At 31.3% G+C, this 17134-nt stretch overlaps 1 protein-coding gene across 1 annotated transcript in view; it reads left to right on the top strand.

Moving 5' to 3' along the window:
* Nucleotides 1–17134, top strand: part of LOC149476845 (uncharacterized) — a 75610-nt gene that overhangs the window by 48426 nt on the left and 10050 nt on the right. Inside the window, exon 4 of the mRNA XM_089711189.1 lies at nucleotides 6668–6901. Coding sequence (XP_089567315.1) covers nucleotides 6668–6901 — 234 coding nt within the window. The remainder of the gene's footprint in view (nucleotides 1–6667; nucleotides 6902–17134) is intronic.

The following is a 17134-nucleotide window of genomic DNA, read 5'->3' as shown; positions in this document are numbered from 1 at the left end:
AATAAATGAACAATAAAAAGTATGTGGTTGGCAACCCTATAAGTGACAGCTAAGTCGGCATCTATCTTTATTTATTGAATGTCTTTGTAAACCTTGTTTATGGTAGAATGCTTCGACTAACAATCGCTTGAATATTATATAAAAAAAGTTGAATAAATTATAATTATTATTGAATATTTATTAAGATACAAATCGCTAGATTTATATTGTGTTTCATTTGTTATTGTAGGTGATGCTACAACAAGGTTTTCTAACATTGAAAGTTTATTCAAAGTCGATACACTTTATCATTTATTTATTTAATTTTAAAGGTTCACCAACAGGTGTTACATTCAATGAATCACATCTACAATAACATATTACAATTAAGTAGCAATGCACACCTTTATGAGGCAAACACAACATGCGTTTAGATCACAGAATTAAAAAAAAAAAAACGAAAATTATCAATTGGTATTCTTATACCATAAACTTAAATCATTTACAACCCTGTTTACTCACAAATTTAGCCAAACATATCCAATACCTCATAGAGAGTAAAAGTATAATTCCTCACCAAATGTGTAACAATCAACATACCTATCTAGATTGTCTGTATGTATACGTCCTTCCCACGCTTTCAAGTTAGTGTATGCGTAATTAATGCCTATCTTTCTGTATAACAATCTTTCTGTATAACATCAATAATTCATAGTTACATTCCGTTTTAATGTTTACTTCTTGTTTGACAAATAAAGAATTGGAGTTCAATGAACTCTTTTTAATCTGTGGTATAATTGTTTACGAGTTCCAAATCCTAATAGGATAAATCGCGAAGTCTAAACAAGTCCAGTTAATGGCAAGTTATCATGTCTAAAATGTCCGATGATATTTTCTGGATTTTGATAAAAAGACTGGCGTCTTTATGGCTACTTTTATGGCAAAAAGTAAGGTTTCTCCTGTATCATTAAAACCCTGATTATGAATGGCTATCTCAGGAATGTAAGAAAACAATCGTCAAGTCACGAGAAGACAGAAAAAAAAAACACTGGATTCTATGTACAAATTTTATTCTCACTTTAATAAAGAATTACGTTCCTACTTCCTACGGATCCTACCAATGCAATTTATGTGACCAATCAGTTCAATATTTTAAATTGTATAAACTAATATTACATATAACACGTTGTTGATTTAATTCGAGTTAAACTATAAGTAATGCAATAATTAATTTCAACAATATAATAATAAATAGTTTTCGCCTCACATAATGTATTACGCATGCTTTGATTTATTACTACGTTTACATATAAATTACTGACTAGGAACATAACATAAACATACAATATATTAAATGCAAGTAGAATTACTTATTAGTTATTACTTTTGTTACGATTGATAAGAAATACAGAATAGCCGCCTTTCTTCTAATATTTGGATTCATGTTTACTTAGGTACCTACAACAAATAATTTATTTTATTAAATCACTTAGATATATACTATAAACTACATTTAACGTAGGTATAACTACAATTCCTAATAACGTATTGCTACTAAGGTACATCTGAATAAGTATAGATTACATTGATTTATTTCAATTTTATCAAATATCTTTTAACGTAAAAATTCGTCAATTCCTACTAGCGACTACATGAAAGTATGTCAAACGTAAAACCCAAATAAAAATTCAGCACCTGCGGTATAAAACCTGAACCTAATTCCAATCTTAATTTTAATTGAAAATTACAGTTTAAACATTGGAATGTGAATTAAATAATTACAAAATTCAATTGCGCAATGTCATTACAACGCAAGTAATGCGTGTTACCTTCGGCTGTACGTTTTGTAACATTACCTCAGCAGTCCTTGTGATTGTCACTGATATTTTGGATTTGTCACACGGACTTTTAACCACAAGCTTAATCACTGTCTGAGAACGAAAAGCAATCGGTTGTGCGTTTTATCTATACTAATATTATAAAGCTGAAGAGTTTGTTTGAACGCGCTAATCTCGGGAACTACTGGTCCGATTTGAAAAATTATTTCAGTGTTAGATAGCCCTTTTATCGAGGAAGGACCTATAAACCATCTCGCTAAAACCAACAGGAGCGGAGCACTGCGGTTAAAACAGCGGAGTACAGCTAGTCATAGAATAAAAAGTCCAAGGGAGTAACTGTGACTCGACGTTTTAAAGCAGTATTGAGTCCAGCGTGGAAAAATGATACAAATATATACCTACTTCTAGGTCGTCTAAGGCCATCACTTTTCCAAACTGGATTTAATACTGTTTTAAGACATGGTAACCCCCGGGATCTAGGTAATCTTATATTTATCAGCACGTTCGCGTTGATTTGTAGTGACATTAAATATATTAACAATTTTATTGCATGAATGTGTTAAAATAATAATGTTAAAAGCTACTTTAGTAACAATATATTTTAATCGTCCCGTTTTTTTATATATGAGCCACTTAATGATAATAATTAATAACTAATCCATAGCTATGTTAGTTATTACCTACCTTATCTAGATGTCTTATTTTAAATTAGCTTAAGTATATTTAAAAATACATCTAAAGAATGCGTTTAAAAAAAAATGTCTTACTCATGTATTTTATGCGTCTGCCTTACCTTGACCTTTCAAAACTATATCCACGATTCATCACGAACTATGAACGGTGAGTGTTTTCGTGTCGCATTTAAGATAGTTTTGATAATCAACTTATAGGTAGTCTGAATATGGGTACTTATCTGCTTTCTTAGGACCAGCTTTATTGTTTTACTAGCTTTCCACCCGCAGCTTCGCCCGCGCAGTCAAAGAAAAACCCGCATAGTTCCCGTTCCCGTGAGATTTCCGGGATAAAAAGTAGCCTATGTCCTTTCTCGGATATCAAAATATCTCTATACCAAATTTCATGCAAATTGGTTCAGTAGTTAAGGCGTGATTGAGTAACAGACAGACACACAGAGTTACTTTCGCATTTATAATATTATGTATTAGTATGGATTAATCGGTGTTATCTGGTGATAGAATTTGCAAGAATCTTCAATAGAATAAGAAAGATATCAATATTGAAATGAGGATGTTTTGCTTGTTTATAATACATATTAAATTAAGTGACTGGATGAAAGTATCCTTACCGACTAGCGTATTAGGCTTTGGTTTACGAACCTCAGGCCTCAGCACGCATAAGACAAACGCATGTGCTATATAACTAGTATTTAGTATAGCTTTTGATATTTAGTTTTTAAATCATTCAAATGCTTTATAAATATCAATGTTTAATAATGAAAAATGCATAATACAGTTTTACTTATGCCCGAGGTTTTGACCAAAGCCGCTAGTCCCACTTTACCGAGCTATAGTTAAATATAATAACTGGTATCCCAACATGTTTCAAGGGTACAGCGTCTCCAACATTTCTACAACTGTGAGACCGGTTTGCCGACCTTGTGAGGCCACTTGCTGGGGAAAGTGCTTACCCACTTATCGGCTTAAACATTCCTGGACGGTTTCTCTGGTCGAGTGTAATGCGAAAGTTCTGGTCTTTGGAACACGTATGGAAATTGGAAAGGACTCTTCGATTTGGTTGGTTAGTCAATAGGTTTGGTGTTCGGAGCTAGATGATCTAGTGGACTCTTTAATTTGGTCGGTTAGCGATATGAGGATTCAGAATAGGTAAATCACTCTTCAATTTGGTCGGTTAGACCATATGAATCAAGGTTATAATGTTATCTTGGAGTACATACAATGCATTTGCTTAGAAATTAAGAAAATTACCAACCAATTCAATGGTCTATTGAATATTTTAATATTAAACAACAACTTTGAGGTTGGCATGTTTGTTATTTACTTAAAAACGGTTGCCCTGACCTATTTAGTACACAGGTTGTTTTGTAATTCTGGAAATGGTTTTATAATTATCTAAGCTCTCATGTCTATTAACTTGCAGCGAGAACAAAAAATCTGATGCCTATTATATTAGCCACTTAATGAAAAAGGTAATGTATGTCACTGGATATTGATATATTTGTCCCAAACATCCCAAATCTATTATCTTTACTAATATTATAAAGCTGAGGAGTTTGTTCGTTAGTTTGAACGCGCTAATCTCAGGAACTACTGGTCCGATTTGAAAAATTCTGTCGGTGTTAGATAGCCCATTTATCGAGGAAGGCTATAGGCTATAATATATCATTACGCTAAGACCAACAGGAGCGGAGCCACGTATTTATTCATAATTTGCATAGATATGTTTTCTTATTATAGCGTTGCTTCATACTCCACTAACATCTAGTAAAGTGCAAAATAAAAGAACATTACAATACGATATATTTTTCTGTCGGTACAAAAAATACACCAAAAAATCTATAGTCAAATCAATGTTCCACATAACTGGATGAGACGGAGCACCGTTAGGAGCACGCACGAGATTTAAATAACTGTTAAACTTAGCCTTAAGGAGATTGGGACTTTTACAACGTGCGACAATATTGCGTTCATATGAAAGAATGAAAATGAAAAATGAAAAATTTCTTTATTAGTTTCAAAAAATGTTACATAATACGATCTCTAATATTCATTATTAATACGATCTGTAATAAGTCTTGACCTTAGAATAATTACACATATTCTAAGGTCTTGACAAAATAGGACAACTACCTAGCTACCTACCTCTTATAAATAGAGACAGTAGCAAAAAGTTCATTGAAAATCCGAAATAAAATGATTAAATATGTAAAAATAAAATTAGTCCGTGGTTGATATAAAGCATGTTATTCGGAATTTCGCGGCGAGTAGATTGAGTATAAATATTTACGTGTTTCAGGATAAAATAATTAATTTAGATTATTTTGAAATTAATAAACAAAAATAAAATGTATTAATAACTTAATTCTTACGTCTGTAATATGTTTATTATATCGGATGTATTAAAGGATGCGACTTAAAAGTCGTACACTATAAAACAATGGCTTCTAACAATGATAAGCTGTAACTGGACTTTAAATTCAACACTTGCTTTTATTAAGTTCAATACACTGTCATATTGTGTGGTCCGATGTTATAAAAAAGTTGATACATTTAGACTTACTTAAGTAGCTGCCGCATGGATGAGGTCTCGACGAAAAAAAAATAAACGTTTTTCAAACCATGACAAACATCAACTCATGGCAATCGTAATTTATTATCTTAGAAGGTTTCATTTACTTTATGAAATTACAAAATATTTTACACATTTACATTTTACTTTGAAGTTCAAACTTTAGTGGAAAAACTTTACATAACAATTCTAAAAAAACACATTTTTTATCTGACTTCAACCCATAAAGTATGTAGTACATAATTTTATAACCCCTTCCCCTTCAAAAATCTCTCTTAAACCAATACAAATAATTGACACATTTTGAAACACATTTCGTCAGAGGTCAATTCCGTACAATAGCCAGTACTTTTACTCAAAACCCATCTATTACTTCATAGAATGTTCTCGATTGCGTAAAGAAGTAAGTACGCAATAGGTGCGAATTTGATGACAGCCACACGTTCCGTTCACCCATCATTTGTCACACAGTTTTGTTGGCTCATCACTTCTTGCAATGCATAAGCGTTAATAAGGTTTTACATAATTATTGTTACTTTAGTCGTAGTAAAATTTAACAACTGAGTTCTTAATGATATCTTGTTATAGATTTTGGGCTTCAGATATACTGTAAGATTAAAAAAAATATTATTGATTCAAGTATATGTAACTAATATGTATGTACTTGAGTGCTATTAAATTGATCTATTAGGTAACATGTTGAAAATTGAAATTGACATTTTTTATTTTATGGCATTCAAATGCTTTATAAATTTATATTAGGTAACATGTTTAAAAATATTTCAGAGTTACCTTTTTAGGTTAATTAACTTTTACAGTATTGTTTACAGTGAGCATGGACGTATAAAAAAAGACGGACGCCGTATTACGAACAAACAACGTGAAGCCACCATAGTAAGCTAGCGATCGCGTAAAGACAATAAACACGCACACACTCTCACCATAGTAAGCTAGTCGGCCGCCATTACGTCGTGAACTACCGACTGATTAACTGCGTCACTGTTTCACAAAAAATATTTAAAATGCCGTCTTGCGTGGTTAAATGGTGTCGCAACAGTACAATTTTAAATAACAAAACACAAGGGATTACATTCCACAGGGAAGCAAGTTATTTCTTTTATGTTTTAATGACAAAATTATTACGGCAAAATTTATAGAAAAAAATACAGCCGCCATTGTCATCAACACAGCTGTTGCCATGGCAACATGGCACACACGCATGGATGTTTCGCCGCCATTACTAGGCTTCACTCAATATTTAGGCGATATACCGTCCGTCTTTTTTTATACGTCCATGACAGTGAGTAGTGGCATCTAGTTTAACTTATAATTACTGATACAATGCATTATTCTGAAACCTTATCTTTGTAATAATACACACAACTTCCGATAGATGGCGCTATTTTCAAAAAGAGTATAAATTAGTCAATTTTGCTTTAATATTAGTTTTTTTATTTTAATAATATTAAGTATTAAACTAATTAAATTTAAAACTATTTTTAATTAAGTAATTAAACTAATAATCTTTCGTAATAAATTATATTTTAAATCACATACCTATTTAATTATCTGTATTTACCTTACAGAGTTACAAAGAAAAAGACGCGGGAAAAGTGGTAGTGTATACCACGACGATGGGCATCGTAAGGAGTACTTACCAGCGGTGTGTCCTGGTGAAGAAGATCCTCAGGAACCTGCTTATCAAGTTTGAGGAGCGGGACGTGTTCATGAGCATGGAGTACCAGGACGAGATCAGGGATAGGATGCGGAGCGATCAGATATTAGTGCCGCAATTGTTTATTGATGGGCATCATATTGGGGTAAGTTTACACGTTTTACCGCTGTACCATTAAACGATTTTTGAGTACATTAATAATCACATAATAATTGTTGAGTACGTTACATCTATCGCAAGAGAGTTGAACCATTCGTAATTTTTATGGTTAATTCTGGACTGTTCTAACCGTAACTTTATTGAAGTGAAAACTTCTTTAGCGGCGTTGAGCACTTTTTCTGTAATGGGTATAAAACATGTATAAAATCTTAAACTCGCGTCAGGACACGTGACCTGATCGAAAAAGCGTAAGACGGATGGAGAGTAGACAGCTATCCCCTCTCTACTACGCGCGTTTTCACTTCTGCCGGTACTCCCGGAGTGCAACCCGTCTTTTTCTATATACCTATTTCAAAATTCAAAACAGTTGAGCATAAAAACTTCAGCAATGTTTTTATATGTCGTTTTAAAGACTGACAAAGAAGTAAAAAATTGTAATAAGTAGTATAAGACACATGACATCTTTCTTAGAATTATTATTAAAATATTAAGAACCAATTTAATTTCTATATTGCATTATACCTACATGTACCGTGTAACTACTCGAAAACATGAATTTGATATTTCAAAGGCATAGGTATAGGTATTGCTTCTGAAAGTCATAACCTTTCGTAAAAGCGACCTTCCGTGTAATAGGCACGATGCATGATATAAATTAATGTTATTAATTATTTAGTATAGCATTAAACGTTATCTTAATAAGAAGCACGAGTAAGTTCGATCGAGTGCGAGCTCATCTTAATAGGCTTTTAGGCAATATGTAGCGTAATATAATCCATACTAATATTAGTCTGTGCTAATATTATAAATGCGAAAGTACTCAATCACGCCTAAACTACTGAACCAATTTGCATGAAATTTGGTATTGAGATATTTTGATACCCGAGAAAAGACATAGGCTACCTTTTATTGCGAAATAATATGTACCACGGGCGAAGCCGGGCGGACCTCTAGTACTGAATATGTATGCAATTTCATTGATCAGGTTGTCAAGGTTTGTTATGTTTACCAAGTTTTATGAATACTAAAAGATTTATATATACTGCTTACTATTTAATATGTAGAAATGTTGCCCAAACACATGTAGGCTTTTGTCTGTAATGTTTTTGAGCTTAAAAAATACATAAATAGAATTATTAAATCCTAGTTATTTCTCAGTGAATTTCACAATAATAAGATAAGCTATCTACCATTATATAGGTACGTTAAATTAAATATCATACAGCTTTGATAAAAAAAAAAGAGTGAGTAGATGATTCATAAGGAATTAACATAGCAAAAGCTCAAATTCGCGGTTTTAAAAGTCTGCACAAAGGTACTACTATGACTAGACGTAATCTATATTATAAAGAGGAAAGGTTTGTAATTATGTAATTATGTATGTATGTATGGTTTTCACGCATAAACTACTGGACCGATTTCAAAAATTCTTTCACCATTTTCTAATGGTTTCTAGCTGCATCTTCACTGAGCAACATAGGCTATATTGCATTTTCAAAAAAAAATAGAGATCCTTACCAAAAATGCAATAATGAAACCCAAGATGTACAAAATTCCTCTATCTATGCGGGTAAAACCGCAGGGCATTGCTAGTATTTAATAAAATGAAAAAATAAATGTGCGTGTACAAGTGTACACACGTAAGAAGTGAAACTTCTTTATGACCTTATTTTTCAAAAAATAATTTACTATATGCAACTTGACAGAAATACGTCGAATCACGCGTGGTAGGGATAAGAAAAAGATGGCGCGTAACGGAAAAATGTCACGCGTAACGAAAAAATGTTACACAAAATTTTTTTCCAACCCCGATAAAGAAGTTTCACTTCAATGAGGCTGTAACCATGACATTTATGATATTATCTACTACGGGAATACATAATAAGGGTCCTTTAAGCCGAAAACTAAAGAAAGTTAAGTAGGGTAGAAGGTTGAAACTCAAGGATTATTGGGGTGCGCGGTCATATAATTTTACTTTGTCCTCAAACGTTAATTATAAAACTTAGATCATTTCTAAGACTAGTGGTTACCCTAATATTACCTGTTATTTTTTTTTTCTTACCTACATGATACTTGGAACAAAGAACAAAAATAAAGAACAGATTTTGATTGTGATTCTTGACCTTGAACATAATACAATTATTTTATATTATATGTTTGTCATAGCGTTTACATTGACTAGATTATGGCTAAACATAATCATAACCTATGTAACTAATTTGATGTAGGTATATTACATCAAACAAGTTGCAAGTGACTTAAATATTAGATGTTTCATATGTATCAGTAAAAAATGATACGTCGGAACATTTATCTAAAGAAAAAGTAGATAAACGATTTAATTTCTATTTTGTTATACATAATTACCGTACACAAATACAACACCTACTCAATTGCAATTATTTCGATCCTATAAACTTATTTTATTTCTTTGTATTGTATGACTTAATCTCAGACAACAGTAGAAAGGCTTGAATGTCAAGGGTCTTACAATTTTTACACTGGCACAGACAGGTACATGATATTTAATGATAAATACTTACGATTCGATTAAAGTCCGTCATAATAAAAAAAAACTTTTCAGTAAAGGTCATTGGCTTTCACAGAAGCGGGAAACTTTTATTAAATTCTTAATATTCGATGTCGGAGCTTAATTTTTGTCTGTGACAAAATGAGTTATGGAAAAATATGCTTATTATGAGATGAAGCATTTTGTTATTTAGTTTTCAGTCCAAAATACTTTATTACGGGGGCTGAGGGATTAAATTTAATCGAAACAAACAAACAAAAAATCGAGTTTTTCCTTATAACTTATAATTAATAAAGAAATATTAGTTTGAATTAAACTAATACCTACCTAAGGTATTTATGCTAACACACAAATACATGCCAAATAATAGTTATAGGTACTTTAAAGTTTAAATAAAAAAAGTTATTATTTCAAAAAGTTCTGTAAGTATCAATTTCTCTAGAACATTCAATAAGTACACCATATTCATAAAAGCCTTTGCGAAATTCATAAGCTTCTTTCATAATTCGTTGGTAGCGGAAATTTTCTGAATTTATCAAAACAAATTTTGTTTACTTAACGTGTAAATACAAAAAAAAAAAAAAAAACATACCGGCCGAATTGATAACCTCCTCCTTTTTTTTGAAGTCGGTTAAAAATTGTTACCAATAATATGTTAATGTGTAGAATTTTGAATGATTTTAATGTTCACTTGGAAATTTATGAAGAAAAATTCCGTTTAGGTTTAGAAATACAGTTTATGAATATTATAAACATAATATTATGTACCTAAGTGTTTTTCTGGAAACTTATTTCCAAAGATAGAATTAAATTACTACATATTTATAAAGTACTTATATTATTAATCCGACATTCTAATATCTTAATGAATATTGCCTACGAAATAAAAAAAAATTGTCTCGACTGTATTCTGTAGTGTACTTATTTATTTATTTATTTATTATACTTTATTGCATTGAAAATACATAAATACATATAACAAAGACAATACTACAGAAACAGCAAAGGGCGGCCTTATCGCTAGGTAGCGATATCTACCAGGCAACCCAACAATCAGAGGAAATTTAACAATATGATGTGGGTGAGCAAAAATAAGGCAATACTAACACATTACAATACTTATTTATGTAAGTAAGGCTTTAGAATGAAGAATTTCTTCATTATATTCACGTCAAGAGTCTCTGGAGATAATATTTATAGGTAGGTACGGATTCACAAAATCGATATGATTTGACTGCACGCTTACACACACATACTATAGGTATATCTTATACATACATTGATATTAGGTAAATGTGTGCGTGATATTATGCTGTACAATTACGTCCAGATTATTCCCGTAATTGGCTGTTTATGTGTTTGAATTGTTATAATTGATTCATTGTAACATTGATTGAAGCTATTTGGCAATTTCCTACCAGATTGCAAAATCAGGCAAATGGAAAGCGTTTTAATTCTTTTGTTTGTGTGTATGTGACGTAGTGAACGGCTGGATTGATATTGATGATTTTTTGAAATTATAATATAGAAAGAAGTTATATCTAAGTGTGACATTGGAAGCAATGCCAGAATGATTAAATTTTACATGCGTTTCCTACATTACCGTATTTCTAATTTAACTGTATATTGTTTACAAATGAATGGGTTAGATAGATGGACACAAATATAAAATACTAGCTTCCCGCCCGCGGCTTCGCCCGCGTTTTCAAGGAAAAACCCGTTTCCGTAGAATTTCCAGGATAAAACCTATCCTATGTCCTTTCTCGGGTATCAAAATATCCCTATACCAAATTTCATGCAAATTGGTTCAGTAGTTAAGGCGTGATTGAGTAACATCGACAGACAGACAGAGTTACTTTCGCATTTATAATATTAGTATGGATTAACAACCATACTCTACCCCCTATCAATTTCAACAAAGCACCTGATGCTTTATAAATTCCTACTACACAGTAAAGCGGCAAATAACTTAGAAAAACGTGTGTTGAAACGTCGCACTCATCATAATTTTGTTTACTTTATGACTAGAGGGCGCTGCATGATTTATCTCAATACATTTCGCGGAAGTTTTATTAGTACAAAATGTCATAAAACCACAGTCGTCGGTCCTAAAAAAAGATATAAATCTCTGCTCTTAATTCTGGTACTTTCTTTGCTCATGATAATAAAAAATGTCCAAAATAACAGATGTAAGATAACGGGAGTAATCAAGATTTTTTTGTTATCAATCAAAACATGTAAAAGAAATGTTTTTATTTCATCTGTGTTATCCAGACGCAAATAAATAGGTACTAAACTTATGAAAAACGGATACGTTAATTATTAATATTATGGTTAAATTCCTAGCTGTTTGCAGTCTCGTATAATATTAAGCCTTTAGAGGTAGCTTCAAGCGGATAATCATCAATCATATTAAATTTGAGATATTTTCTATACAATTTATACCGAAAACGGTGAAGAGTTATGTAGGCGTTGAATGAATGTAGGAATTGGCCAGCGAAGAAGCGAGAAAAGTTAGTTTGTTTTTTGTTTTGTCTTATTATTGAAGAAATAAACACTAAGCTACGCAAGTAAAAGGTACTCTACAGTAAACGATGATTATGTTTCCGTTATGTAGGGACATTTAATATAACTTTTAGTACCTACTCGTCATTATAATTATAATGATGCTTCCTTTAACATTTATCTTTTTTGTAGCAGATGGATTACATAATGGATTACATAACTATGTATATAAATAAAATAAATACTTAAATCCAATATATTAATATTGGATTTCCATTATTTTTGGGAAGAGTTCGGTAATCCAATTATGACCAAATCGATTTTACAGGCCAAATTAACACTCAGTATTAATTTTGTATAATTAACAAGCGCTTTATGCTTTGTAATTACTGGAGCTACGAAAAGTAATATATTAATATAATTAATTATTTATTCGATGACTCAATAGTCAATACATTAGTGACCTACACCTTTAGTCCAAAAGATCTTGATAAAAAGATCACCAGTTAAAAGATATTGTGAAATAATAATATTATTCAACCAACAGCATTAACACATATATAACGATAATTATTTAAATTTATTAGGTCAATATCCAACCGATACACTGTTCTCGACTAGTTAGTTAGTCAGTAGATCATTTATGGACTATTCTCTATAATTTATGATTTAATGTCAATAAATATGTGTGTGTGTGTGTGTGAGTTTATATTTATGCTTGTTTCCTTTTGCGCTTGTTGCCTTGAAGAGATCACTTCAAAACGATAAGTCTGCTTATAAATTGTACTGTTTATTTTAAATTCGATATCGTTGTAAGGTTTCCTGTTTGTACAATTTATATTATAATATGAAAAACATAATAAATAATAATAAGCTACTAGCTGCATTTGAAAGTTATCAAAAGGTACACAAAGTAAGTCTACAGTAGTACCGGGATCTCGAGTAACAAGATGCATAGCTCTAAAGATCTTTTGTAGGTAACGTTGCACAGACAATGTATGCAAGAGGTAAGCAAGAGAAGTTATATTTAACCGACTTTCCTAAAACGAAAAAATGTGAATACTTTTCTTCTTTTATGTATTGTATGTGCATATAATTTTCTTTTGTTACTTAATACCGTGTAAGTTACACATAATTATGATTCCATCGTAATTAGCGATTACCATAAGTAGGTAAACTTTGTAAATTGAAATCTTAAGAAATTTTAACCAATAGTTTATTGATATTTGATAGCATCTATAACTATATTTATAAAGCATTTGAATGCCATAAAACCAAAAATATCAAATTCATCATCTTTAACTAAAAGAAGTATGTAAACTAATTCGTTGTCCATTTGTTACAAGTAAAAGTTACTAATAATAAGCTTTTCTTACTATAGATGTCGAAATATTTTCACTTACATGCATTGCACGTGTCCTCCCACTCCTTTAAGGGCATTACGCTTTTTGAGAATTGATGAAATATGCCTATGAATAAGTGAACTTTGACTTTGCCGAAATCGATTCATGTCATTTAAAAGTTTAAAACTTAAATGACATCGCCTACGAGAAAACGAATAAAAGATAATTACTTTTTATTAGTTTTATTTTTTTAAATAATTTAATGACAGTGCACTTGAAAAAGAAGCTCAATATGTACTTAGTTTGTTTTAAGGTTTGTCAATTTATAAAGTTTTCAGTTATTTGTCTCGAAACCCTTAAAACTAGTTTTATATAACCAGAATTTGTTGAAACTGGTTTTATCTAGTTAGTGTGCAGAATACAGCTGTCGGTAACAAGGTGGATGGTTCTTGAATACAATGTATTTGCTATTTGTCCGGGAAAGCTTTGGATTGAAACGATCTAACTTTTAGTGAAGGTTATATGCAAAATTGTACAATTGAAACAAATTTATAAATGTATGTATGTATTTATTTTTGTGCGTGCGTGTGTCTGTCATTGGAATCATTAGGTTTTTTTTTGTAATACAAGATTTTAATTAAAATTGTGTAAGAAATAACATTCTACATGAACGATGATCCATAATCGATTATTAGATTTTAGAAGGTATTTTTATGCATAATTTATTTTACACTAGCTGTGCCCGCGACTTCGTCCGCGTGGAATAGTGACTGCATAGTAGTTACTACTTAACACACAATTATTGAGTAAACACGTCTTGAAACACGTACTATCATATACAACTAAATTATAAGTACTTACACATTATTATAAAGTTAAGAAATAAAATAAATAATAACACAAAAGAACTGTTAGTAAAATTTATTACTAAACTGAGCTATAAAACTTAGGTACAGAAGAGTTCAAAATTTCCAGGATGTGGTTATTCTCCCGCTCCCATATTCCTTCTACTTTCACAGACTTTCAACTTTTCCCTTTCACCCCTAGTAAATGGCAGAACCGATTTTGATCTAAACCATGTCTAATCATACCTATATATTATGTACATGTCATATCCTTTCGTTTGGTACTCCATTTGGATTATTTATCCCCACTATCACCCCTAAGGTGCCCTATATGTAATAAACAGATTAACCAATTTTGATAAAACATGACTAATTGTAATTCACACGTCATTTGATATGCCGCTTGATTATATTATTTGACCACATTCGATTATTCATTCCCACTTTTACAGCTATAAATCAATAAATGAATGAACCGATTTTGATTAAATATGCCTCATCATACTTCTCACGTCAGGTCATGCCCTTTCATTTGATATGCCACTTGGGTATATTATTTGACAACTTTTTTTCCCACTTTTATACCTAGTATATCCAATAAATGGATGAACCAATTTTGATAAAATATGTCTTATTGTACTTTACACGTCATGTCTTTCATTAGATAAGTCACTTGAGTATATTTGATAAAATTTATTTATTTATTCCCACTTTTACCCCTATATCAAATAAATGGATGAACCGATTTTGATAACATTGGACTACTTAATTGTTTCTGACAGGTCGTCTTTTTTCATTTGATATATCACTTGGGTATAACAGACAGCATTCGTTTTTCTCATTCCCACTTTTGCCCTACATATAATTATTGGATGAACCGATTTTGATTAAATATGCCTCATTATACTTCTCACGTCAGGTCATGCCCTTTCATTTGATATGCCACTTGGGTATATTATTTGACAACTTTTTTTCCCACTTTTATACCTAGTATATCCAATAAATGGATGAACCAATTTTGATAAAATATGTCTTATTGTACTTTACACGTCATGTCTTTCATTAGATAAGTCACTTGAGTATATTTGATAAAATTTATTTATTTATTCCCACTTTTACCCCTATATCAAATAAATGGATGAACCGATTTTGATAACATTGGACTACTTAATTGTTTCTGACAGGTCGTCTTTTTTCATTTGATATATCACTTGGGTATAACAGACAGCATTCGTTTTTCTCATTCCCACTTTTGCCCTACATATAATTATTGGATGAACCGATTTTGATTAAATATGCCTCATTATACTTCTCACGTCAGGTCATGCCCTTTCATTTGATATGCCACTTGGGTATATTCGACAACTTTTATTCCCACTTTTATACCTACATATTATATCCAATAAATGGATGAACCAATTTTGATAAAATATTATGTCTTATTGTACTTTACACGTCATGTCTTTCATTAGATACGTCACTTGAGTATATTTGATAAAATTTATTTATTTATTCCCACTTTAACCCCTATATCAAATAAATTGATGAACCAATTTTGATATAATTTGACTTGTTGTTTCTGACAGGTCGTCTTTTTTCATTTGATATATCACTTGGGTATAACAGACAACATTCGTTTTTTTCATTCCCACTTTTACCCCTCTATATAATAAATGGATGAACCGATTTTGATTAAATACCTATGCCTCATTATACTTCTCACGTCAGGTCATGCCTTTTCATTTGATATGCCACTTAGGTATATTTGACAACTTTTATTGCCACTTTTATCCAATAAATGGATAAACCAATTTTGATAAAATATGTCTTATTGTACTTTACACGTCATGTCTTTCATTAGATACGTCACTTGAGTATATTTGATAAAATTCATTTATTTATTCCCACTTTTACCCCTATATCAAATAAATGGATGAACCGATTTTGATAAAATTTGACTAATTGTTTCTGACATGTCGTCTATTTTCATTTGATATATCACTTGGGTATAACCTACATTAACAACCTACATTAACAACTAACATGCGTTTTTTTCACCCCTATATAATATAATAAACAACTAATGTAACAAAAAAACGCATCTAATTCGTATTACCCGTTAGCGAGCTACGGTGGCACAGACAGACACGCAATACACACATAGCGGTCATAGTACCCCTCTTTTTGCGTCGGGGGTTAAAAATATAATACCTACGACATAATTTCAAAGACCTTTTATATAGAAAATTTACCTAGAAGTAACCATAATGCTATTTGTGCAGGTTTTAGACTTATGAGCAAAAATCTAAATAAAGGTCCTTTGACCCCCCCTACTACCCCCTCAGCATAACCACCCCCCCCCCACGCTTGGGGACTTTCGATATGATCATCTGGACATGTCAAGGAATAACTTTAGCGTATAATTTACGTAATAAAGTAATTCATGTATAGAATGCCTTAGCAAATGTTCGCTGTGATTACTTAAATGGTCATAACTTTTTTATTTATGAACCGATTGACATGAAATAAACACTAAATGTTAAATGAAGCTTACCACAATATATTAGTGAAAACCGCATCTAAATCGGATAAGCCGTTTCTGAGATTAGCGTGTTCAAACATACAGACAAACAGACAAACAGACAAACAGACAAAAATTTTTTTAACAACAGTTTTGGGTTTGGGTTCGATTTAGTAATAACCCCTGCTAATTTTTTTTTACATATTTTCATTGTACAGACACCACTTTTCTAGAATTTTATTATATGTATTGATGATAAACACTAAATGTTAAATGAAGCTTACCACAATATATTAGTGAAAACCGCATCTAAATCGGATAAGCCGTTTCTGAGATTAGCGTGTTCAAACATACAGACAAACAGACAAACAGACAAAAATTTTTTTAACAACAGTTTTGGGTTTGGGTTCGATTTAGTAATAACCCCTGCTAATTTTTTTTTACATATTTTCATTGTACAGACACCACTTTTCTA

This window comes from Colias philodice, chromosome 26 (assembly GCF_061535455.1).
Source record: "Colias philodice isolate Cphi_HAF_F1 chromosome 26, ilColPhil1 Martin Lab GWU primary, whole genome shotgun sequence".
Classification (NCBI taxonomy): Eukaryota; Metazoa; Arthropoda; class Insecta; order Lepidoptera; family Pieridae; genus Colias; species Colias philodice.
Note: the sequence above shows the minus strand (reverse complement) of the source record. Positions and strands in the feature narration are given on the sequence as shown.